The sequence below is a fragment of the Coccinella septempunctata genome, chromosome 8 (assembly GCF_907165205.1).
Source record: "Coccinella septempunctata chromosome 8, icCocSept1.1, whole genome shotgun sequence".
NCBI lineage: Eukaryota > Metazoa > Arthropoda > Insecta > Coleoptera > Coccinellidae > Coccinella > Coccinella septempunctata.
Genome location: NC_058196.1, coordinates 24916847 through 24944728, shown reverse-complemented (window position 1 = coordinate 24944728; position 27882 = coordinate 24916847). Strand labels below are relative to the sequence as shown.

The 27882-nt window shown below is 37.0% G+C and overlaps 2 protein-coding genes across 3 annotated transcripts in view; one reads left to right on the top strand and one right to left on the bottom strand.

Moving 5' to 3' along the window:
* LOC123319447 (dopamine receptor 2) overlaps positions 1-27882 on the bottom strand; it is a 150311-nt gene that overhangs the window by 8357 nt on the left and 114072 nt on the right. For both annotated transcript variants that reach the window (XM_044906429.1, XM_044906430.1), the window contains exon 3: positions 3202-3286. In XM_044906429.1, coding sequence (XP_044762364.1) covers positions 3202-3286 — 85 coding nt within the window. The remainder of the gene's footprint in view (positions 1-3201; positions 3287-27882) is intronic.
* Positions 24334-26961, top strand: LOC123319451. The gene is made up of 6 exons (XM_044906438.1): positions 24334-24496; positions 24880-25102; positions 25748-25857; positions 26149-26379; positions 26598-26648; positions 26775-26961. Exons 1-6 carry the CDS (start codon positions 24445-24447, stop codon positions 26903-26905), a joined length of 798 nt encoding a protein of 265 aa, XP_044762373.1. The 5' UTR covers positions 24334-24444; the 3' UTR covers positions 26906-26961.

Here is a 27882-nt window from a genome sequence, read left to right as displayed (position 1 = left end):
CGTGAAGGTTTTTTCATGTGAACATTTTTTGTTACTTGAATATTGCAAATTTTTTAAATGTCACAACAAACCAGCTGTTCGAGGAGATCCAAATCGATGTTTAGCTGCCGGAGACGGGGTTATCATTTCGAGAAATCGCTAACAGTACGAACAGAAATCCAATTACTGTTATGAGATGTTGTCAAGCTTGGTTTCATAATGCTCAAAATCGAAGAAGAGTAGGCACCGGCGAAGGGGCACAAATGAACTTCAAGATCGGCGTCTAAGACTTATGGCCATTAGAGACCGATTTACGACAACTCGATCTTTGGCTGATGAGTGTTTAGGAAAACAAGGCCATCCTGTAACTGTTCGAAACTTTTACCGCCGTATAAGGTCTTTTGGACTGCAGCAGGTTCTTGTGTTACCTCTTATGGTTGAGCATCGCCGGCAACGATCACAGTGATGCAGAGAACGACAACATTCGTCATGGAGAAAGACGTGAACCTCATTTTGATGTTGAGCGTCATGTACCGGACAGAAGGCGTTATGGTATGGGGTGCTATTGCAAATGCAAGTAGGTCACCTTTGTCTCCATTTGAGGTAACATGACAGCGCTGCGTTACTTTCAAGAAATAGTGGAGCCATATGTTCTCCCTTACCTAAACCGGCTCGAGAATCCAATATTTCAGCAACATAATGCTCGACCTCATGTTGCTAGAGTTAGTTTGAACTTTTTTGAAGCTACCCATTTGAATCTTTTGCCATGGCCGCCCAGATCCCCCGATCTTTCGCCCATAGAGCATGTTTGGGACATCATGGGTAGACGGCTTGGAAATTTACCCCAGCCCCCACGTACTTTGGCGGCTCTGAGACATGAAGTACAGGTAGCTTGGGATAGTATCCCTTAAGAAGAAATAGACCATCTTTTTGCATCAATGCCAAGACGTGTTGGGGAGTGTATAGATAACCGCGGAGGACAAACATATTAACAAACTTGATAAAAAAATTGTAATTCCTTCTTTTTTTTTCTCCAAATTTTATTCATTTACTCCCTGCTATACTATCTGTATAGTAGTTTTACCAAAAAAAATTAGAAATTTAAACAGCTCCTTCTGGGTGTTGCAGTTTCTTTGACGTGTGAAAACAATGTAATGTTTGTGACAATCACCAATAAATCTTTCTCTCTCTCTCTCTCTCTCTCTCTCTCTCTAGTATACCTACAGCTGGCCGGATGCAGGACCTACAGCTGGCTCAAATCACATTTCAAAAGACCAGAAGAGTGTCAATGAAAAAACAATTTCTGGCATTCCCAGAATGTTTCTGGTTTGAGACGAGATATACTTGCATTCAAATGTTGAATTTTCAGTCAATTATAGAAAATATCAATCTGTAAGCAACATTTTTAAAGAATTGTAAATCCAATAATGCGAACTATTCATGAACAGGAGTAGGAAATCCCAGAGAATTCGAAACATCCAAACGCAACTGTACACTGGTTCCGAGATTATTGCCCCTCGTTAGTAAAGTGTAGCGCTGAATAATGCAGGTAGTAGTTGAATTTGGGAGCCATGAATTGGTGCAAGAGTCTGCAGAGAAAGTGAGATTTTGCGGGATAGGTATATGATTTCGTTTAAAACTCCATCCTCCTTATGGAATATTCAGCTCTACACTGTACAGACGAGAGACAAAGATCCCAAAGCCGGTCTACAGTAAGTACTGTGTACTCCATTTTCTCAAATAGAGAAGAAATAATTTTCGGAATATGAGTTCTCACTGTAATCTGGGCGAGTCTGGCTAAATAATAATCACAAAAACAATATAACCACTTATTCCTGCTATTTGCACATTTCCCATAAAGATCTCGCGTCCCAATACCATTATCATAATCTCAAAATGAACGGAACGATAAACTCCATATACATATAAATGTCTGTATATAACCGCGATAAAAATCACAATTTCTAAATGGATGGGAGCGGACAGTAAATAAGACGGATCTTTATTAACAGTAAAAACGGAAATTATTCAGGTTAGTCAATTAGACAGTTTAGGTACCGTTTTATTACCGCGAGTAAACTGTAGTCTTACTATAAATTTGCAATTCCTTGTCTATCGCCTACTGTGGCGTCTCCAAGCCGTAAATTTTTGAATTAAAATTTTTATTGGTGAAGAGGAGGAATACTACTTGAGAAGTTTCGTTATCAGAACATTCGCCAAGGGTATATGTTTTTTGTCCCTTGCTTTTGGTTCTGACGAAATTCGAGAAATAGGGTGAAAATTTGGTTCTGTTTGATTTTCTTGTCAATGGAATTTTTGACCATAAATTAACTCTCTATTCCAATATTTTGAGTATCCGGTCAAATGAATGAAAACAGAAACAGTCATAAGAAAGTATTGAATATGGAGTGTTAAGAAGAAAAGATAAACGATCTGAACAAGTAAGAAGAACTGAAACGTTTGTGAACATTTTTGTAATATTTGGGAGACATTATTTTGTTCAGACTAATGAGAAGCTATTAAGACATCTGAAATTTCAACATAATATCTCTCGCCTTTTCAATTGAGGGGGGGAAATCTCCTGAATGGGGTTAATGTTGTAGTTATATATTATATACATTATAAAAACTAGGCCGAAACTTTTGCTATAGTTATCATCCTCCTAGTGGCTATTTTTCAACAAGCTGGATTCACGGTCTCTGGAGAATTTATGAAATTATACCAGGCCGCAACAATGATTAGGTATATGGACCACCAAATCCTCGCATGATTAGGATTCAGCTGAAATTATACTCCGGACGATGTCCTTGTTCGTGTTTCTGTAATGAAGATTAATTTTAATTTCGTTTAGAGCTGGTGATGACGGTAGGACGAGCGATGAAGCTCTACATTTACAAAGCGTTAGAAGATTTACACATTATAAATTAATGGAAACAACAATTCCGAAAATACATATTTAAATATTAGTTTATACTCTTTAAAGTCATATGAGGAGTTCAAGAAAACTCCAACTTAATTTTATAACTATTAGCATTAGGTATATCAAAATAATATTTTTTTTTCTTCTATTGGGATAAAATCTCCCAATTTTGCCGAATTAGTTGAAGAAATATTAAAAGATGGTATATCGAAACTGGTTGAATGTACATAATGAAAACAATACTGATATTTCTCACTGGATTGGTTTTTGTTCGAATTTCAAAATAAACATTTTTTGCCTACCTGACTTGGCTTGCTTCTGAAGGCCGGATGGTATTTACGTCTAACTCTCCTTGGACAACAGACACATAAAATCCTTAGGAATGCCCTGAAAGGAAGAAAGTTCCACAGTTAGATTTAAAGCTGTATATTATAAGACACATAAAGACTTGTCCATATAAAATCGATGACTATATGTAGATATATATTCATTTCCATTTTAGTAAGCGAAGGGTTGAGGCAGTTCAATCTCAATCGTTACTAGAGCTCACTAAGGAGCTTCGAAAAGATAAGCCTACTATGTCTAACTAAGAGAGCAGTTTATTCTAAATGAAATAGAATGTTACATGAAGATTCATTGACAAATTCTTCAAAGCAATCAAAATTCATGACGGAGGTTAGCCTCCTTTGTCTAATCTCACGAGCTGTTCTGGTGAATCCTCGATTTCCTTCATAACTCTGACAAAGGTCAGAGAGACGGTGAAACAGCTTTCAAAAGAAATATCGAACATGCAAAATACGCTATTGGAATTATGCGGATAACAAATTGGAAAATTGGTCACTGTTCGATGGAGGGATATTGAAGTTTCCGTGTCGTGAGAAATTAAATTATTGAAACGATGGATGTAGTCCAAATCGACCGTATAACTTCATCTGAATATTTTTCGTTTCGTTCTGCTTCCTTTTTATCAGCACAAAACATGAACATGAATGTTTAAATTAATGATATTCATTCATAGTGGGTATGAGTCAGTTACAAATGGAATATTATCGACAAATTCTCCCAGTATGAGTTCGTAATGCAGAGATATTTCATATTTTAAATTATATGTACAGGGTGGGCAAAATTCGTTGTCTACTGAGGGGATCTCGAGAACTATGAATGCTAGAAGAAAACGAATGACACATTTTCGAACTCTTTTTCAGAGAAACAAAGAATGGTGAAAACCGTAGCCTTCTAAGATTCTTCGTTTTTGATTTATTAGCAAAAAATGAGATTTTGACGATTTCGAAAAGTTCCCATAACTTTTTTGTCTTTGAATTTACAGATCGAAAACTTGAACCATCTGCAGGCACTTTTCAATGTAGAATCATTGAGTCTCAAAATTCAATAACCCTTGATATACTCAAAGGTAGAATCCACTGACGAGTTCAGAATATTTTTTCATTCGAATCATCAGGCGAACTCTGTTTTTTTTATTGAATTTGTTATTTTGAATTGGAAAAAATCTTTTGTCAGTATATTCTACGAATAAAAGAGCCTGAGGAGTTTCAAGTTTCAGATCTGTAACTTCAAATACAAAAAGTTATGAGAACTTTTCGAAATCGTCAAAATCTCAATTTTTGCTAATAAATCAAAAACGAAGAATCATAGGAGGCTACGGTTTTCACCATTCTTCTTCTTAACTAGGAAATATGTCATTTTTTTCTAGCTTTTATAGTTCTCGAGATCCCCTCAGTAAACAACAAATTTTACCCACCTTGTTCAGGATGTTTCAAGATAAACGAATGTAGAATTCAGAAGTCCTATATTAAGTTGTATATCACACTTGAGTGGCAGATTGAACTGAATGGGAGTCACAAGCTAAAGACCACTCTAGCCACTATTTTGAAGTATATATCTACTGAGTGAATAAATATTGCAATGCATTGATTCGAACACCCAATAGAACAGATTAAAAAGAAATTATTCTCCGATATAATAAATCTACCTCTAAGTATTACATAATAATAATACTAATAATACCTCGATAATAATAGCCAGAGAAAAGAAAACATAACTCAAGAATTGTTCTCCTTTACATAGATAGCAAAAGTTCTCTGAGATTTCATATGGGTCAAAAATATTCAATTTGAACAAAGAAAGCCACACACAAGCTAAAAGATTGACCAACACAATTGCCAGAGAACATCATCAAGTTATCGTCATCGTTAGTTAGATATGGAAATTTTTGGATCTCGCAGGAAAATTTTTACTTTATAAATATTTTCACTCAACTCATCGCTTCTTTCAGTGCGTTCTCCGCTTTACAGCATAACGCCATTCTAGAAGAAAGTAGAAAGAAGACCACCAAGAATATCTAAGTTTCATCCAAAGCACTCGAATTTACTTATACCTAAACTTTTAAAAAGAAATAATATTTCCTCACTTGAAGAAAATATAGCTTCAGTATATATTCTATTCGAGCTGAGAAAAATTTATATTTCCCATTCGAATAGAGTTGAGTTATAAAACTGTACAAAAAATTATTACTAGATTTCCATATAAAACAACCGTTTCGTGACGACTCGCAAGAAAAACACCACCGAATATTCACCACAAATGACCGAATCGCTCGAAAACAATTTTTTCCGATAATAGCTCGGGCCGAACTCAATTTCCACCTCGTAACAGGATTTGAGATGCTGTAAATTCCCCGCAAGAGGAAAGCGAGTCTGTGTTTCTACGAGAATAACCTTCTCGTATCTCAGGCGAGATGTTTCAGCTCCAGCAAATTTTGCCGATTTGAATTCTTCAGTTGCGTCAATTTGCATCGAGGCAAAAATGTTTCACCAATCCTCAATTGTCATAAGGCTTGATTCAATTAGTCCACAATATGTGAATATAAGTTTTCACTACCCAAGCGATATTTGAAAGGAAAATTATCGATTTTCTTTTTGTTGGTTTAAAAATTGATTAGTTGTGGCTTGTACTTCCATGATACTACATCTAATTTAAATTGGTAACTATCTTATGTCGACCGCTGTAAAGAAACAAATCAGTGAGAAAAGAAGGATGGCCTATAACCAATTTCCGTCAGATAAATAATCTCTTGGGCACGCCTAGAACCACGAGTTTTCAAGTAATTGACAAATTAGCACGATCAATCACTCTGACGAATATGCAATTACCGTTCCTCATTCGTTATCGTAATTTTGAAAACCGACATTGATTCGATGAAGTGATTAGGTAGATTTTTCTGGCCTCCATCCCTATAAGAGAGATGCCAGCATACTATGCCATATTTTATTGATTTTCCATTTGTTGATTTGTGCATGAAAATGTCGCACCTTCGGATGAACTGCTTTTGAAATTATTGAATATCTCGTAAAATTACCGAAATAAACAGTATTGGAATGACGTTATATTTGAAAATTGCGTTGTAAAGTTTATATTGTTAGAGTCCTTCATGTAAGACGCATGCCATGTCTGATGAACAATGAAATAGTCTTGTCGAGGAAATGATCTTGAAGTCTCTCTATTAGCTGACACCTACGGTTAAAAATGTCTCTGTCTTTTGGTATTGCGAAAGTTGTTTTCTCCCTATCACCTTTTAGGTGATGTTTGTGAGTCTTGATCAACAATAATTCATAAGCCGATTCTAGTACAAAATGTATAGCAAAAATTGAAGAAAAATAGGACAAGAAAAGAAGAGCAGAATACATCTCTGAGGGACTTTGAGTCGTCAAGAGCCTGAGAAAATGAATATTGTTTGTTCAGGCCTTCAGTGGGTGCAACAGCATGTCAGCTTTTATCACTTTTCAGGCAGGGAAAACTGAGGTACATAAAGACATTCGAAAAAAGCCTAGGCCCTAGACCTCGAGAACACTCTTTCTGTTTTCATGGGCCCCAACACCAAAGTTGAGAAAGATACTAAGGCGCATAATGCTGTTGCTGTGTACTCAGGTGCCATATTTTATTACTCAACATGTTCTCCTCTCAATTAGTTACATTTATTACAGCGAAGCTGCAACGTCTCTAGACCTTTCAAAATAAATGTTTCTTCTTGCTCTGCAAACCAGACCTCCACAGCTTTTATTACCACCTCGTTGGAAGAAAATTTACGACCCTTTAACCTTTTTTTCAGTTGAGCCAAGAGATGATGGTCGGATGGAGCCAAATCTGGTGAATAAGGGGGGTGTTATAGTAATTCAAACCCCAAATCACGAATTAATTGCATGGCAACATGAGATTTGTGTGCAGGGGCGTTGTTCTGCAAAAACAAAACACCTCTGGATAGCTTTCCGCGTCTTTTCTCTTTAATTTTTTCCCGTAGAGTGGTCAATAAGGAAGAATAGTAATCTCCCGTTATTGTTCTACCCTTACTCAAAAAATAAAAAAAATCAATCATGATTACTTTATGGCAATCCTAAAAAACTGAAGCAAATTTTTTGTTTGGAACCATTTCCAGCTTGTTAGCTATCTTTAATAACCAAAGCCAAAGTAAATGTGTTTAGATTAAATTTTTACTGTTCCGGCTAATTTTGTTGATTTTATTCCAATTCAAATTTTCAGCAGTCATTATAATCATTGATTGCCCTCAACCCTTTCATGCAAGATTATTTATTTCCGAAGAAAATAATAAACCAAAATAAACAACCGATCGCAAATGATGAGCTCGAACAAAACAAACATACGATAATTACCTTTCCTTGCGTGGAGCAGAAGCGGGGTGTGCTCGTAACAGAATCCAGCATAATTATAATTCAGATTGTACAGCGCGCGTACCGTTTTTTGCTTGACATCTCCCTTCGGGGAGGAATCATCCCCGACTCACATGAAACGATCCTCAGACACTAAACAAAATCCAATCTCGCCCCCTCTGATGTTCTGAAGTCTAACAGAATACAAATGTTATGTCGGTATTTCCGTGCCCTTTCCATCTTCAAGAGGTCCGCCCTGAGAAAATCTAGACTTTGGAGTTTCCGAGAAGCGACCAATTCATTCTTCGCCTCCTTCGAGATATGGTGTAACGCACGCGGGAAACAAAGGAAGTGTAGTCAAATATTTGAGGAAAACGCTGTCGACAGGATGAAGATTCCGGTAAGGATCGTTAGAGAAATACTCACGCGGATATGTGGGGGTAATGACGTTGAATGTAACTGGCTTTATTGTGGCAGTTTGGAGGAAAATTAACTTCTGCATGAGGAACGTGCTTCAATAGAGCCGTCCGGATTTTGCGCGTGTAACATTTTATTCTACGTTTTCCATTTGTTTGATAGGTATCAGTATCAGGACTTTCAAAAGATACGAGGATGTATTGATATCTAGTTAGCCTAGACCAGTTCCATGTATAAAAAAAAATTGCGTTACCATAGCAACGAACAATAACTCATTAGAAGTGTCAGTGTGAAGTTTGTGGCCAAAAAAGTAAACCAGAGTTACGCAATAAATTGAAAGAAAAAAGATGTCCACCGAAATTGTGGAAATCGAAAAATTGGAGTATGTAGCCATCATCAAGTACCTATATTAAAAAGGGTTAAGAGGTGAGCAGATTTACGAAGATAGGCTTAATACCTTTGGTGATCAATGTCCTTCGTATGCGACCGTGAAAAATTGGACTGAAAGCTTCAAAAGGGGTAAATTTTCCATTGAAGATGATGACCGATGGGGAAGGCCAGTTTCTGTGTCAGTCCCCGAAAATATCGATGCAGTTCATGACATGATTTTATCAGACCGTCGAATTGGGCTAAAACGGATATCTGAAGCACTGAATATTTCATACGAATGCGTTCATCATATAGTTCACGTCAATTTGGACATGAGAAAAATTGCTGCAAAATGGATCCCCAAATGTTTGAATGTAGGCCAAAACCGTGCAAGGCTAGAAGCATCGCGTTCGATCTGTGCTCGGTTTGAAAACGATGTAGACTTCTTAAACCGAATTGTTACTATGGATCTACGAATCCAGAAACAAAGCAACAATCGATGATGGAATGGCGACACTCTGGTTCTCCAAGACCTAAGAAGTTTCGTGTGCAAAGATCTGCTGGAAAAGTTCTTGCTTCAGTTTTTTGGGATTGTCATGGAGTAATAATCATTGATTTTTTGGATAAGGGTAGAACAACAACCGGAAATTACTATTCGACATTACTAATCACTCTACGGGAAAAAATTAAAGAGAAAAGACGCGGAAAGCTATCCAAAGATGTTTTGAAAAAATGTTTAAAAGGTCATAAATTTTCTTCCAACGAGGAGGCTATAAGAGCTGTGGATGTCTGGTTTGCAGAGCAAGAAGAAACATATTTTTGACAGTTCTAGAGACGTTGCTTCGCTCTGATAAATGCATCTAATGGAGAGGAGAATATTTTGGGTAATAAAATATTTCGACATTGAAATTTTGTTTGGTTCTATAGTAGGCTAAGAATTTGTTAATATATTCTCGTATTGTCATGAGCAATCAAAAAGTGGCAATCTATGTGCACAGATCAGAAGACAAAGGAAAGCCGCAGGTGACAAGTGACGCAAGTAGCTCTTCATCGGTTTAAGAGTTCTAACAAGAGGAAATCACACAATGTCTGCCGACATCCCGTTGCAGTAACAAAATCTTATCTTCTTCTGGAAAAAAAGTTATGGTTGCATTTGAACAAAATAAACTACCCACCTCTTCGTAGAAAGACCATCCTGTACATCCATTCAATGATTCTAAAATGCGACTTCTTCAATATATTCAGAAATGTTTCAGAGGTTTCATTTTGGAAATCTGATTACTATTAATTCTTAGATCGCGCAATCAAAGTTTTGTTTACTAAGTTTCAAAAGATCTATTTCTTTCTGATTGAATTTTATGTTGAATTTGTCACGTGGTGTATAACTAATGAAAAATGATTTCCATTAGTAATTTTCAAGTTGACGGAAAACTGCGAATTATTCGCCCATGTCTGACTGAAATTACTGAACGAATGAAATATTCAAATTCCATTTTTCACATCGAGATTGGACAGTGAATTGCTTTCCTCCTCATTACCTCTATCCACCACGGTCCTTGTTCATGCATTTTTCACTCAACTTTAATTAACTACCTACTGAATCATTCTACGTATACCCCGTAAAATCCAGAGGAAAAACGTTCAATTATTTCCTTCTATCCCGACAGCTGTTATTCATTTTAGGCCGACTTTAGGTAGAGTCACGACCGTTTTTCTTATACGGTAATTTAGTGGCGGAATTTGGGAGATGTGGTGTGGATTTCAATTGGTCACCTGGTCGTTAAGGGATTATTAGGAGAGATAGGTGAAATTTATGGGATTTTCGGGATCGAACTCTTAATTAAGACCCCTGACCGAGTCAGGTTTATGCAGTGGCAAGGTAATTCATTTTGTTTACTAGTTTGTCTTTGATGGGTCTTCGCAGCCAAATCCATATCAGCTTATTTCATCCATCTTTTGATGATAAAGGCCTAGCGAATTCGACATTCAAAAATCTTTCTGATGATTCTATGTATAGGGTGTTACATTTGGAAGAAAAATGACAAACTATGCATTTTAAAAAGTTGACAACACTGCATTGAAATCAATAGTTTTAGAGTATTGAAATCAACAAGATCTGTTTTCCACAAAGGGCTCAGTCAAAGGACCCATTCAAGTCATCATCATCATCATGATGATGGATTTATTGAAACCAAGTTTCCATTTATTTAATTACAGTTGAACCACACAATAAGAAACTGACTGATTTATCCAGTTCACAGAAATATATTCACAATGGTTAGTCAAGTTTTGCTTACGATATGGATTCAAGAAAACGAATAAAATTGACTCTCGAAACCAATAATACAATGAGAACAATAAGGTGATGAACAATGATTCAACTTGCAGAGAAAGTACCGAGCATATAACAATTATTATAACTTAATCAAAATGGCACGGTCGGTTGATCAAACTTCTACGAAAATGATACAACACAATTATTCGGTTGATTTGTTACTGCAGGAAACAGTATGATGAATGTAATAGATTGATGACAAAATGTAATGCAACCGGATGATTTCACAAAGGAAGGACAGCTGCATGATGGAAATATTCTATCACACCGAATTCTATTTCAGTAGAACTAGCTTCAGATCTTCTGGAATCATATAGTTGGGGAGCCCAAGAGGGAAATTCCGGATTCACTCAAGCGTGTCAGATTAATATAAGGGGAGATACCTTGGACCCTATCTGGTACCTCTACCAAAAATTAGACCTGTATATATGGAGATAGCCTTTCAGAATAGTATCGATAATTGTATATACTCGAAAGAGTCAGATTAAGATATAATATGTGGTTAATTACATGTTGGAAAGTATATATTCTCTAAATCTGACAATTTAAGCGTGACGAAAATATGTGGGAGGGCGCCAAACTTAAAAAAAAATTGTCACGTGAACGCGAATGATTCAAGATTAACGGAAAAGATATAGTCTGACAGTTTCAGCAAGCCCTAAAAATAAAAATTGGCCATAAAGGTCACAAAAATCTTTTTTTTAATTATCTCCTCTCCTGGGCTTCAAATTGTTTCCGCATTCATAATAAAAGTTGTAGGGCATAACATTTTCTACAAATTTTGTTCGAAGCAATTTTTTCTACGATCGAACATTTCCGAGATATATGGCGATAAATGTACATCAATCTGGGTTTCTACATTGACCTTGGCCTTTCGTATGTGTGGCTAAGGTCCTCGTCCTTATCGCCGTCTAACTCGAAAACGCTTGAGAGTATGTAAAATTGCTTCAGACAAAAGTTGTACAGAATTTTATTATCTACAACCCTCATAATGAATACAGAAAGTATTAGAGGTATAGAAAGGGAGATTTTTTCAAAAAAGGCCTTGTTATCATTTTCAAACTGTCAGATTAAGAACCCCTCCCCCCAAATTATTGTTAGATTAATGGGACACACGTCTGCAACATCGACATTAACCATCTGTATAAAAATCTGACACACTCTAGTATGTACAAGTAACGCTGTGATCTTGCGTCATGTCATCCCCTTGAAAAGTAGCTTCCTTTGGGCCCAATTAACATTTCCTCTAAATATCTGACACGCCCGAAAAAAATGTTTTTTTTTTCATCATGCCCAACTCTTCCGTATGGCCAGCCCTACCATGCAAACTGTCAGATTAACACATGAATTTATTATCAAAGACACATGGGGCATATACACAGTATCTTAATCTGACACGCTCGAGTATGTACACCTGACGATTTTTTTTTACATCTTTGAGAACTTGGAGACGCTTTCCCCACTGCTGAAAGTGAATACTTTAAAGAACCTTTTTTTCTACCATATAATCTTTAAAATCCACTAGGTCTCCACGACGCTCGAATAAATCCCGATTTAGCATTGTCAGCTCCCCAACCAATTATAGTGACAACGGAATATAATAGCACTGCAATAAATTCACCTATAGAAAACGCTGTCTGTGTGTCTGTATAGTGCAGAACTCGTTTTTCCAATAGGAAGAAATTATTAGATTTTCAGCGATGAATTCACGGTAAGGTAGATCTGTTGCTACAACTGAATCTGCCTGTATATGAAAATCCACCAAAAAGACGCTTGCCTCCTTCTGATTTACACATCAAAATGAGTAACGAATCCACAGGTAACCCAAATCAGAATCGAGGTCGAATTATTTATTGATAGTTATTCCCCAGTAATCTGTCCGAATCAACCTCAAAGGGATTCGTAAACCCAGTGATCCAGATTTCCAGGTATTTCACTACATTCCCCTCGGTCTGATGCAGGTCGGGTTGCGCGTCACAAAATTACCGAGGAAATGAACTCCGTTGGAAATCATGAGAGAGGTTCATTCCTTTGGCCATAAATCCGGGAAATTTATAGATAGATCTCGACAAATGGAAGTTCCACTGCGAGCCATGTCTTTTACGAGTACGCCAATTTTTATGTTCGTTACAATCTATTACATCTTGACAGATTTATATGTTTTGGTTTTGGGGGCGATACATCTTTTGTTTGATGCAGTCTAAGGTCCGATCTACTTTCGGTATATTAAGGGTAAGAGACCATTTGGCAATTTTATATGAGAGTCACTTCAGTGTTATTCTGAACATTCTACTGAAAAATACAAAGAAGTGGGTTGTATATCATATAAAAATGGGATTTTCCTAGTAAAGAATAACCCACCATGACTCAATTGAATTCTATTCAGATTGAGGTAGTATTTGTTTGGAGAATAAAAAGAACAATATTGTTATTATTGAACGAAATCGGACCTATAACATCCTGTGGTAAAAAACAACAAACATTGCGATCTGAATCGAATAAACTGACCACCATCACTGAACGTATTAACGGAAGGGTAGATGGTTTCGGTCTCATTTGAGCTCATTTGAACACAACTCGTTCACCGACGAAAATGAAGGAATTGATGGCCTCTTCATTGGATGTCAGTAGTCGTAGGAGTATGATGAAGAAATAAACATTAGCGCCATCTAACAAGAAATGAGGACCAACTCAATTCACTTTCTCGACTCGCAGAGTGAAGATGGCAGTGTGTATCCATTTGCTAGTCCGGGAAAACTTCATGAAATACAGTTGAATCGGAAAATACAAGGTGATTCAATGGTAAATTGGCGAAAGCTAAGGGTATACAGAGAGGACAGTCTGAGTTTTTCTTACTCACCTCCTTATACTCTATCTATCCTTAGCTTTCGCCCATTTACCAATTGACATTATAAGGAAATCCAATATTGCAGAACGAAACATATAAATTATACATATTCGCTCAATATTCAGGACTACAAAGAAATGTCACATAAAATAGGTAATAACCTTTCATTAGCAGCAATTCTTTAAAACTCACGTTCTAAGTCATGAAGATTATTAAAAAAAAAACAGATAAACTGACATCTACTACTTCAAAAGAGTTGAAATGGTCCCATGTAGTTACTACGAACACACTATACATTATACTGCGTCAGTACCTTCTGATTCCTATGCAGAATACCCACTTCTTTCACCCACGACCAATTCAAATAGGAAGTAAGGCTCTGAGTGCTCACAAATTCGAAAATAACACTCTGCGAGACGTAAAAAAATCCTTATATATCAGGAAAGGACCGTTTTCCAGCTGCAATAACCTTCAACGTAAATCAGTGGGTAATAATTCGCGGATTTGGAAGGCACACATCTGGGCTTCCGAACCTTTTTTTCAAACCCTTACTCCGAAACTGCGTCTTGATTGAAATCTACTCGGATGCGAGACGCTGGAGCTCCGGAGATGGATCGGGGTTGTTTCGATTATCAGGGATGTCAGTGTTGAACCTTTGACTTTGGTAAGACGAGGCCATCCCCGTGACGGGTGAGAAATTTCGTTGGATGATCGAGACATCTATCTCAACTAGCGGAAATCCAGCTAGCCAAATCACCAGAGTTTTCAGTTAGATATACAGGGTGACTAATAACGTAAGGGACAAATCCTGTGGGGTTTAAATGTATTATCCATGGAAAAAAAATCGAAAATATTGCAGGCTGTGTGAGAATTTTCATTCAGTATATGCGAGTTAGTCATGACCGGCGTAGGAAATCCTAGAGAAGTCTCAACATTCAAACTCAACTGTAGACAGGTTTCGGGATCATTGTCCCTCGTCCGTACAGTGTAGTGTGAATATTCCAAACGGAGGATGGAAATCATGGCGAAGTTTTGAGAAATACTCATCACGATACGCCACCTGTCTCGCAAAGACTGAACCAAAACTTCACTTTGTCTGCAGACTCCTACACCAAATCATGTCTCCCAAATTTAACTACTACCTGCAGTCATCGAATGTACAACAATCCCTCAAGCGACTGCATGCGAGTCAAGAGGGTTCGATCGCCATACAACATTGGGTCGGGAAATGCAGTGAAAATGGTATTTCCCGACCGAATACTGTCTGGCGATCGAACCCTCTTGACTCGCCTGCAGTCGCTTGACGAATTGTTTTACAAGTAGTAGTTGAATTCAGGAGTCATAAATTGGTGTAGGAGTCTGCAGAAAAAGTGAGGTTTTGGTTCACTTTTTGAGGGGCAGGGGGTGAATCGTGATGAGATTTCGTTTAAGAGTCCATCCTTCGTTTGGAATAATCAGCGCTACACTGTGCTGACGAGGGACATTGATTCCGAAACCGGTCTACGGTTGCGTTTGGATGTTTGATGGAGCTCGATGCAACTGTTCGGTCTTGATGATTATTTAATTGATTCCATCTTTTTGGAAATTTTTGGATAGTCACATTTCGAATGGATTATATCTCAATAACAATATAACCGTAGATGGAAATGTGATACAAATTCTGAATGGTCAACTCTTCTAGTAATGAATCTGAAAATTTTATGGAGCTTGATGCAACCGTTCGGTCTTGACGATTATTCAATTGATTCCATCTTTTTGGAAATTTTTACCTATAATCACAATTGATGTTTACAAATATAAGCTCGAAGGTTATCTTCAAAAATATTTGCGAAGTTCTCAAATTTTTCAGCAAGTCTGTATTGACTGTACTACTGATTCTATTCACTAAAGCCATCTATTATTTGGTTGGAGAGCAGCGGTTAAATCTTAAATAAAACACTGTAAATCATTCGCGCAATTCGAATTAAATTCCTTGTTCTAAGTTCGAGGACCATATTTTGGCTTCTGCAGACCACTAATTGGGAACCACTGCTCTAGTTGGGTCACTTTGTTGATAATGATGATTTTTTATGATGATTTTCAAAAAGCGTTATATCCTTATTATCTTAAATATTCTGTTGTTTACATTAAAGAAATTCGTATGTCAGATAAAAGAGCTTTCATATGAGAAAACAATTAACCAACATCATCAATTTTGAAGCGTTTCTACGCCCTCTCTATATGAGCAAATTGATATATGCTGCCATCTTCACTCTGAAAGTGTGGAAGCTGAATTAAGTTGGATTTCGTTTCCTGTCAGATGGCGCTAGGGTGTATTCCTTTAGCATGGTCAGCATCTAGTCTCTCAGAATGGTATTTCAGATTCTGATAGTAAAGTCTGTTGATTTTAATTTTCGTCCAATTAGAATCTTCGAGACAGTTTTCAACTTCTGATTGAAACTAACTACCAAACTCGGGGAAAATCCGTTCGTTTGGGTCCCTAATTTGGCGCGAGAGGAATGTTTTCCCGCCAACATTCACCGACTTAAATTGGTTAAACCTAATGGCACCAAACGCGAAAAACTCCCAGTTGAGGGTGGGCTATTTTTCATTGTAATTCTCTCGTTCATTTCCAGATCGTCAGTCACGCGACGTTTGGGGTGAGAACGGTCGAAAAGCGTTCGAAAATGGACGAAGAAACGCCGAAACGAGAGCAAGAAGAAACGATACGAACCCTGCCGCCGACGGGATTGATTTCGACTGCTAGCGCTAACAGGACAACGTATAAAATGTGCACAGGAAACGAAGCACTGGATGAAGTGGGAAGTATGGGGACAGTTTCCGATCGAAGGAAACCATAAATAGGGATTGGATATTCACCGGCGAAGCGTGGCAACGGAAATGAAAACAAAGTGAAATACAGATAACACTTGGTTGCCTTTCAATATATAAATTCATCCCATTCACTGACTCTCCATAGCTTTGCAAAAATAATTTTTGAAGAAAACAGATTTTTTCAAAGGTATCCGAGGGAAATCCACTTGAAAAATTGGCATTTTTACTATGCATCATTAGGAAAGGTCCAATCAAAATCTTGAATCCCGACTTCACCTAAAAATAAAATATAGATGAGTTCAATAGGCTACTTCTGAGGATTTGAAATTTTTGTTCGATGAATAAGTTTGATATGAGCTCCGAAACATTACGATTTTGATATTGATCCAATAAACTGTAACGATACTTGATTGTTTTTAATAAAAAATCAAGCCTCGTTTTAAATATCCGTTTCCCTGAATTTTCCAGTTGAAACAATGCAACACCGTCTGATGGAGATTTCAGTTTCAATATAGTTATTCCGTTTCATTTTGGAAATATTTTTCAGAATCCTGATTAATAGATTCAAACTCCGTATAATTGAAATTTCCATCATTAATCCGCCGTAAGAATCCAAAATAAAGAAAAAGTGTCTTTCTGCATTCGGCGTTGTTTTTCCGTCCACAAAAACACACCGAATTCAGTATAAAACATCGTGGATTGCAGATAACGACAGTTTCTTTTACCGATAAAGAGATAACCGCCACCGAGAATATTTCTTCTGGGGAGAATATTCGAGAATATTCGAGAATTCCGAATTTTGAGTGCAATTTTAATCACGTGACCGTCCACATGTTGGAGAGTTGATAAATAGGGCCGCACCACCAGACGAAGAGAATTCATTATTATTCATTCGGTAGTCATTCTGCGATTCTGTATTCTAGATCCATTTTTCAGTCTTGATTCGGTAGTGATTCTGTAATTGATTCTTTTCTTGATTCCTTCGTTGTTCTTTAATTCATTTCCGCTTTAATTAAGTCTTTCTTCGTATTAGAGTTTTCTTTTGCTTTTCTTCATTTTTTTTTTTTTTTTGCTAAGTGGTGGTGTGACCGTACCGGAACAAACTGTAAGTCTTTTCTTGATACCGCATACTTCGTGATTCAAAGTTGCATTCTTTTATTTGTTTAATTGTGTTAATCCTTGTTGTTAATCCCCCTGTTTAACGCAGACGTCTGTCTGGTTCTCTGGTGAACCAAGACCAGTCGACGGAAATCTCGAAGTTTTTCTACTGGTAATGCTTGGCGTGTGACACCCAAGGTTGCCACAGAAAGACCACAGTAACCTACCCCGTCCTACCCCATTTGTGTTCCGTTTAGACTTCCCGTTTAACGCAGACTTCTGTCGCCTGGCTATCTGGTGACGGAAACCAATCGGCAGAGGTCTCGAAGTTTATCTACTGGTAATGCTTGGCGTGTGACACCCAAGGTTGCCACAGAAAGACCACAGTAACTTTTACCGTACTACCCCTGTTGTGTTCCGTGTAGATTTCCCGTTTACCGCAGACTTCTCTCGCCTGGCTATCTGGTGACAGAAACCAATCGGCAGAAGTCTCGAAGTTTTTCTGCTGGTAATGCTTGGCGTGTACACCCAAGGTTGCCACGGAGAGACCACGATAAACTACCCCGTTATCCTGTGAATTGTTGCATTGTGTTTCATCTGCATCAACCCCGTCCCGTTTATTAAATGGTTTCAATTCTGATTGGCCTGTACACTGAAAATCACTGAAAGTGCTCGGGATCAAACCCATTGCTAAATTAACCGATTACAGAGACTTGGATCTTTCTGAGACACCCGGTTGCTGTAAATTTTGTATAAACCCCGTACATCCGTCATTGCCTCAGAAAGAATCAAAGTAACTGCTATTAATTGTTTGCTTTCTTTAATACCTGATAGTTTGACTGAATATAATTGATTTGAATATTCTTTGATTCATTGATTTCACTTTCTGATCACCGTGACAAGTTATTGCATTTCTGTTTTCCTCATTTTTGAACTTGGTCATCAGCTGTAGGTATATATTTCTTGACTTGGAAATAACTGTACGGTTCACTGTAATTTAGATTGTTGTAATAAATTCGGTTTTAAAGTACTTGTTATCGCTACCACCTTAGATAAACCCGAACTCTGTCTCCGACTAGTAGGTACCTGGGTGGGTTTGCTATTTCTCCCTATTGAAAGAATAGCTGGCGCTCCAGATTAAACCCTTTTCCGAACCAAACCCGTTACAAAACTCTTATTGTGACGTGTATGTGTTTGGAAACCTAAAATCAACCATGTGCCACATGTTGATTCCACATGTAATCAACACAATACTGTTCAACTCGTCACAATAGCCAACAATACGAAACGTTGCTATATCATTATTGCTAAACGTATATTCAATGTTACTCTTCAACCAATATAAAACGTTTCCATATCGTGTACTCAATAAGGCTCAAGAAACATTGGATCAATATTCAATACGAAACTATTCAACAACGCGTTATTCCCACTACCAATATATATTATTATTTGAACCGGAGTCGTTGTGGCTCTATTAGCATTTCAGGAACTGCGACCATGCAGATCTTTTGTTCTCTACCCTACTCATTCAAAGGAACCCAAGGAAGTCGTCAATGGTGTTGATAAAACTGACAACATCCTTAGGGGTCTTAGCCGTTACCTTGTGAGTATCCAGGACCGGTTTCCCCAAATAAGTGGTTCTTAGGTCCGCCAGTTCTGGACACTTGCATATCATGTGTTCAGCTGTTTCTGCTTCTGATCCACAGAGCCTTTAAATCTCATCTGTTGACTTACCCATATGGTGCAAATGATATTTGTACCGACAGTGCCCTGTCAGCAGTCTCATCATCACCCAAAGCTCAGCTCGTGACAGCTTTAGCAGTTTTCTGGTGTAGGTCGGTAAAATCATCACGAATTTCTTTGACTGAGTAAGTCCAGTGTTTCTCCAGAGGGTTATTCTGTTGTTCAACTCCCATTGTTGGACCTTGATGCTCTTTTTGCAAGTTCATCGGCTTTCTCGTTTCCTCCAACACCAGGATGCCCTGGTACCCATAGTAGAGTTACTTGGTTGTCTCTGGCCAGTTGCTTTTTGATATTACGGCTCTCCCATGTCAGCAGAGATCTCTGGCAGTTTGATTCCAGGGACCTCAGCGTGGCCTGGATGTACGTGGTGATATAGATATGCGCACCTTTGAGGTTCGTTTTAAGCGCATACGTAAAACGCCAGTGTCTCGGTCTGTTCACTTCCAGGGGCTTTAGAGATCCTCAGTTTAGGTCCATATACGCCAATGCCGGTGCCCCTTTCTGATTTTGATCCATCAGTAAACCACGTGGATGACTTTTGTCCAACCAATATAAAAGGATTACCTCAACGTTTATCCGATATGATGTAAAAAACTTTGTGTGACCGTTGAATACACGTATTTTCATACCACTTATGAACTATAAGTTTATATTGCTCAAACCCAAAATATTATGTAATTACGGTATTATTTTAGATTCAATTTCAACGTTTAGAATTCGTATCTCAGCAACGTTATTTGTTAACGAAATCACAACGTTATATTTCCCTAATACTTTTGCCACGAAAACGAGGTAACGTTACTATGAAACAGCATTTTAGTAACTGAAACGTTAAAATTCAACGTTTATTCCACGTATCTGGGTTTATTGGGTGTTGCTGTAAATCTTTGTCAAATAGATATGAATGACAAGTTGAAGGGTCGATAAAAAATGACACATATATAAAAAAATTGTGAAATTGAAAATATGTGTTCAAATCTAATGAAAATTTTCTGTTTTATAGTGTTCCCAAAATCGTGCACCAACATATCCTGTTAGATTAAATTGCAATTGGATGTTGCTGGTTCAGAGCCCAATGAGCTATGTAAATATCAGTCCTAAGTAAGCGAACGCCAATTAATTATTGTAATGGAATCAAATATCAACCAATTTCTCGGGCTCTTTTTAAACCATTCAGCGAAAAATAATGGCTATAACCCATCAGATAATCTGAGAACGGTCACTGTAGCTGCCTTATGGTCGTTCTGAAATATTCCGAAAGTAATTGAATTCGTGTTCATGGAAGATATTATGAATTCATAGCGTCGCTATTCAATTATTGCATATCTGCATGCATAATATGCATATTTCTATATCGATTTAACGCGTCTGGCACTGGACCAATAAATGTGATATCATCACGGTGTAAATTGTTAATGGAGAACTGTAATCAGGATTAATTGAATTTTCACCTTGACTGTTATGAGCCTTTGTTCAATCCTTGCGAGAAAAACACCAGGAACCCATTCTAGATACTCAATTTTTTTAATCACATCTTTAGCTACTATATTCATTTCTCATATTGAAAAAATTTTTTTAGGCAATGAAGGATTATAGCAAAATTGTTTTGAGCCTGATTTTTGCCTCAGAAGGCAAGGAGGAGGTTTTCCTTCTTGCAACTACCTGAACCATCTGAAATGAAAAAAGTTGGCTTTCAACCATTTCTGGAAATTAGAGCAACTGTTGTTTGGTCTGTACCAGTTTTATGATTCAAAAACAGATTTTTTCGATGCATATGAGCAGAGAACAATACTCTCTCCCTTCTCAGAGAAGAAGAACCTAAGAAATCCTCCAAAATTCCAGGCTTGTGTCCAGAACCATCTAAGTGAGCTGATCTTTAGATTAAATAACATTCGCATTCCTCCGTATTTGTTTGATTTAATCATTGCATTATCAAGGCGACATGTTTTAGAATACACCGTTGTTTGCCAAACGTGAATGCGTCTTCATACCCTTTCAAATCGACGAAGAAAATGTCTTAATATTGTCATCATAGTGGATGAATAGAACTCAACGTTGACAGCCGCAACAGAGGAACGGTATTCCGAAAGCCGTTCATTCAATTAATTAACATGAATCGAATCATCCCTTTCATATAAACAAGAGCGGAATAATCCAGTTTATTCGGTATAATATCGCCATCCTCCAACCGCAGAAGTCATATTAAGTTTCCCTCTAACAAACACTATGGGGAACTCCACTATGAACATGAAAATGGTGGGATTATCAAATACACCCACCGACACATCCACCGCGGAAGAGGATGAAATTGAACAAAAGATGGTTCAACATGAATAAACAGGGGTTAAACCTAGAGCTCTGGAAGGTACAAGTTCTGAATCAACCAAAATAATTCACTTGAATTCAAGAACTTAACTTTCCGCGTCAACTAGTACGAGAATGTATTGATATCTAGTTAGCCTAGGCCAGTTCCATGCATAAAAGAATATTGCGTTACCATAGCAACGAACAATAACTCATGAGAAGTGTCAGTGTGAAGTTTCAGGTCAAAAAGGTAAACCAGAGTTACGCAATAAATTAAAAGAAAAAAGATGTCCACCGAAATTGTGAAAATCGAAAAATTGGAGTATCGAGTCATCATCAAGTACCTGTATTTGAAAGGGTTAAGAGGTAAGCAGATTTACGAAGATATGCTTAATACCCTTGGTGATCAAGGTCCTTGGTATGCGACCGTGAAAAATTGGACTGCAAGCTTCATAAGAGATAAATTTTCCATTGAAGATGATGACCGATCGGGAAGGCCAGTTTCTGTGTCAGTCCCCGAAAATATCGATGCAGTTCATGACATCATTTTATCAAACCGTCGTATTGGGCTAAAACGGATATCTGAAGCACTGAATATTTCATACGAACGCGTTCATCATATAGTTCACGTCAATTTGGACATGAGAAAAATTGCTGCAAAATGGATCCCCAAATGTTTGAATGTTGACCAAAAGCGTGCAAGGGTAGAAGCGTCGTGTTTGATCTGTGCTCGATATGAAAACGATGTAGACTTCTTAAACCGAATTGTTACTATGGATGAGACTTGGGTACATTTCTACGATCCAGAAACAAAGCAACAATCGTGGAATGGCGACACTCTGGTTCTCCAAGACCTACATACAAAGTATACAATAACAATAAGTAAATTCAGATGCATACGACTATGCATATGCACCTGAATATGATTCTTATTATTTTATTCATTGCCTTAAGGCGTTATCACTTCATTATAGGCGTCAATTCTGCCGTGAACTGAACGTGTTCCCACCTTCTCAATTCTTACACGCACGTTGTCTGCATCATCATAAAGTAAATCACTGGTGTTGTCTGTGGTATCAGGCAGAACAGCGTAATGAATTAGAGTAAATATGGGACATATGCCATTGTCTTCGTCTGGGTTTCGATCTGGAGGGGATTTAATCGGATCTCGTTTCATACTGGGTGGCGCTCGAGTACTACACGATAATACTCAGAAGCGTCTGCCAGTATTCAGTAAGGGTCTATCAATTCCAAACGTGCTGCTCCGACGAGGTCAAATGAGAACGAACCGAGACCAGTATCTGCTCTTATTCGGTGGAACGTTCTCCATTTAGTTGTCCTGAGGATGGCAAATTAGTACAAGTTCGCGCACTTGTTAATAATAGTAAAATCGCTATTTGTTTCAATATAAATTATGACACCTTGATAATGGAACTGAGCTTTTTAAGTTTGTAATTAGAAATATTGCAGTCCATAAATATGCTGCATATTAAAACTATTATTTGACGATTGGCACAATTTGCTGATGTACAGAGCTGTTTGTAAACTTGACATCCAGATAGAAAGATCATTAAGAGTCATTCATTCTCCTCGCTGCATCATGGGTGTTCATTTCAGCTCATTGTAATACCGTAGGCGTTTGAAGATTATGCTCCATTTAAAAATCGATGGGGTTCTCAGCTGCCTGCTTTGAGTGCATCTAGACTTTCATTAGTTGAAGAATTTTTAAAGTAGTTCTAGAAGTTTCCGAGAAAATGAGACGACTTCCTTTAGAAATTGATTTATTCAACGGAAACGCCATATAGAAGTTTTCTTACACGCTGAAATGGATACAGGACCTGAAACTGAAAACGGAAATAGACTGTTATCCCTGTTGCAAGCGTCTCTCGGAATAATCTATCCCACTATTCGAATCTCATATTTTAAATTCCAGTAATGACTTGGGTCCTCGACATATATGTTGGTTCGATGAAACTTAAGCTCAGGGTCTTATCTTTCGTTTGATTGAATTGACAAACTTGATATCCTGCAAAAAGAGATTCGTTCTTCTAAGCGGATGATTGTCTGGAAGTTTCTGGGTTCGTTATTGTTTGCCATATTTTCCGAATTGATTAAAAGTTATAAATGTGACTGCTTCCATTTTCTCGAAAGTTCCAAATTGGGGTATTTTTGAATTTCACGAACTGATCTTAATGAACAGACTCTGTTTCTTTTCTCCCCATTTCTAGGCAAGTGAAAAAACGGTGTAATTTAATTAATTATTCTTCATATACTTAGTGACATTCGAAAAGGAGCAAATAGAACATAAAAAAACAAGAATTGGTTATGAACATATCATGATGTAATATACCAGCAGGCTGCCTCTTTCATATGGTTTTATATTCATTAATACAAAGCTTTGCTGAAGCCTCTGTTAGGATATTAGATCTCCAACCTTTCCTAGTATTGGCAGTTCTATTTTGGATAAATATGTTCTTCGAAAGGAATTAAGCGTTCTGTAAGCCCACAAAAAATGTGACAGGATGTGGATCTTATCAATGACAAAACTAGTCATTCTAGTTTCTCAAGGGAATATCCATAAATATGCAGGGTGTATTTAAAGGTGGGTTTTTCCTTCAGCAGTGGACAGAACTGGACAAAATCACAAATACAAAATTTTCAAAATGACAAGAATTGAGGATGAAGTGATAACAATTCTCTTCTGGGGTTTCCCATCCATAAATTGATTCTGAGAAGAGTCTGGATTACGAAATTTCCGAATGCCTAATTATATTCTCTTTTCAATGCCATGCTAGCGACCGATGTTGTTGTGTATATTATTAAGTCTTAACTATGGAGAACCTGCCACGCTGCAGGTGAAGTAATTACGCGTATAAATACATTATTGATATTCAGATTTGATTCGTTTTTCCGAGTGTACTCAGTTTCAAACATGGGTGGTGTGTGGTTCTTGAAGTTTTCCTTGTTATGTGTGGTCTATTCAGGTAAAGTGAAAATTGCTTTTGATGATGTAACTATAAAATCTTTTCCTAGTTGTAAAAAAAACTTGTCGCTCTAATAAATTTTCGTTAGTGTGAACACCGTTGGTATTTAAATCTCTCTTCATTTTCGTGGACCTGAGCTACCAGAGGCAGTTGTTTTTATGAGCATTGTACATTGTGCCAAGAGTTGAAGATGTCAAAAAAAAGTGAATAGTAAAGTTGTACTTGGATATTCTCGCAAAATTATTGCAGATAACTTAACGCAAGGAAAAGGGCTTATATTTTCATGAAAAATATTATTAATAGTTTAAAATCCATCTATTTAAATTTTTGTTTTGATTGCTTCAATATTTACGAACAAATAAACTCAACCGATATTTTCACAGGTGTCAAAAGCGATGATGAACACTACGACACATACAACTATTTTTACAAAGAATTGGGATGTGTGAAGAATGAGAAAACAGCTGCTAATGCTTTCAACTGTCCAGATTTTCCATCTAAAAATGGTTCTTGTCGTTTTATGAACCAGTATTTTCCATCAGGAGTGAAGGTCGACCAAGAACTTCTGAAAGGAAGTTGCATACCTGAAGCACAGTGCAATGATGAGTAAGAAAATTTGATTAGTTCAATTAAAAATCATTTGTATGACTCAGAATAGGCGTTTATGGTGAAGAATAGTCTATCCTTCAGGAAGAGCATTATCAACGACTAGTAGGTATCTTAAAAATATTGCGCTTCCAAGTTGACTATATGAAATGCAAATGCCCATATAGTAGATTGACCATAGGAGAAGGAGGTTTCCCCTTATATCAATAAACCCATTCTTGAATGTTTTTCCATTCTTGAAAAAAATATTGAAAGCCCAGAAATTTCAAATAATTGAATATAAAGTGTGTTTCAATAAAAGTAGAAGTGTTGTCTTGGCTGTCATAAGGACATTTTCATATTTTGCCCCCTTTATTGAATCACTTCAAGTTTTATCATTTTTATAGCCATTTGAAACTCATCAATTGGCTATCATGCACCCTTTATAAAATAGGTATTTTCTGATACCCCATGTCATCTCCAACTGCTAGCAACTTCGTTTGCAATTCTACACATACGTCCAATGTTTCAAGAGTTACTTTGGAAAGTTTTGGTGATATCAGATTTAGGTCTCAAAATGATCTTTCTTAATTGGAATGCTGATGAATTGTTTTTCATTTTTAACCCTTCAAGAGACCTAAAAATTGAATTATGATTTATTTTCAGCGGTTCCTTCATATTTCCAGGGACAGATTGTGGGTTATTGTATAAGGAAGGATGCTATTCAAGGAACTCTCTTGATTCCTGTTGTCCTACAAATGAGCTCGTATGTGGAGGTATGTCCAATGAAACTGAAATTTCGCATGGTTTTTTCATGAAATTTTCAGAAATGTTTGCCTCCACTTAGTCCAACAAAATACTTTGTGGTGGTTGTAGATCATAAATGACGTTTTTTCAGAGAAGAATTATTATTAAAAATGTAATAAAAATAGGTGATATGTAGGTATACATAGATATTTATGAATATCTTTAATTAGAAAGAGAAGGTTCCGATAATGATCATCAAAGTTCCTTGAGCTGAATTCTGAGGATTGAAAAATTCTTTATTATGATATTTCTCTTCACAGATGATGTAGCTAAATGTGAGATAGAAGGAAAAACGTACAAAGAAGGTGAGAAGTTTCATCTGAAAGAAAGCTGCGATGTTTGCTTGTGCGATAAAGGTTTCAAAAAAGAGGCTCCTTTCTGTAGACCTGTGAGATGTAACCTAGAAATACTTCGTTCGCATGAGTTAGCTGATCATGATGCTCCTGTTTATCTAAAAGGGGAAAACTGTTGTCCTTCCACTTGGATCAAAGGTAGGCAGATGAAAGCTTCTTGTTGCAAAAAGGCTTGCGGTGTATACCTAATGAAAGTAAATTTTGTATTATTTCAACCAATGTTTCGGTCAGATTCATCAACCATTCTCATACATTTCACCGAAAAATGTTTTCGTTCGGAAAAATTTGTCGAATCCTACAAAGTTTTACTCTCTTTCAATTTCTGTTTAGATGAGTAATCAAGAATATCTTTTCAGATGAGGGCGAAGACGAAATCGTAACTTTCATCTCAGATGTGGAGAATCTAGGTAGGTTGATCGTAATGTTGAGTCTATGCTCTTGATTTTTAAATTAAAAAAAGACGATTTTTTTATGAGTCCCACTGAAGGCGTTCTAATATTGTGAATGTATTTTAACTCTGATTTTGTTCGCAGCTTGTAAATTTGGAAAAAGAGATGTTGGCTATGGACAAGGTTTCTACAGAAATATTAGCCGATTTGGTGTTGAGTCCAAACTCAAATGCGAATGCAATAAACCTCCTTTCGTCATTTGTCATGAAATATAAGACGTAATGTTGTTGATTGTTGAGAGATTTGAATAAATAAAAGTTTGAGTTATCAAAATCTTTAATTTACTAAATATTATAGTTATTATCTGGTCGGATTCTATAGGTTAATCAATCTTCATCAATCATGATTAGGTCTAGAGCATTGTTAAATTTTTCTTATAGAAAAGGCGAAGGTTATTGATTATGCCTGTCATCAATCTGTCATGTATGTCATATTCTTTCTCATTGTTGTATAACTTGCATATTTTCAGGGATTCCAGCAAATGAAGTTTCAATGATTTTTGCCGGTTTTTCATTTATGTTTTATATTCCAAGGTTGACTCCTAGTTATCGAAAGAATTCACATCCACATTGGAAAACTGATTCGACTTGTAAAACCATTATGGAAATCAGGATATCCGTTATTATAAAAAAAACTTTTGCAGACTTGATTTGCTGAGATCCCACGAAAGTTGAAAGTTATATAACGAGCAAAACATCTCCTTGGTGACTAAAGGTATGTTACCATCTTCCACCTCATTCGAATGCCTTCCAGAAAGTTGAGGATTTGAAAATATGTTATTTTGTTGAACATGTCTGTTTACCTTGTCCTCAATATTTAAAAAGATGTGAACTACCAACTGAATCGAGAAATGAATTCGATTAACTCTCACTGAGTGAAAAACTTATACATGACTACAATGAAACTTAGCTTTAAGTATCAGCTCAATGAGGAAAATTCGGATGTCTCTCATAAACCATGAGACCATGATACATGTTAATCATGGTCATCCACAGATAGATGAAGACTAAACTTTCCACAAACTGTAACCGCAGAATCACCCCATCCAAAATAAAGCGAAATAATTCAGCTTGTTCACTGTTACATTCCATTAACCTTGAAACAGTAATACAACTTTTCAAAGTCATCCCCGTTGCTCCCATTGCCTTTGCCATCTCGGAGGTTTATTTATGAAGGTCATAAATTAGGTGAG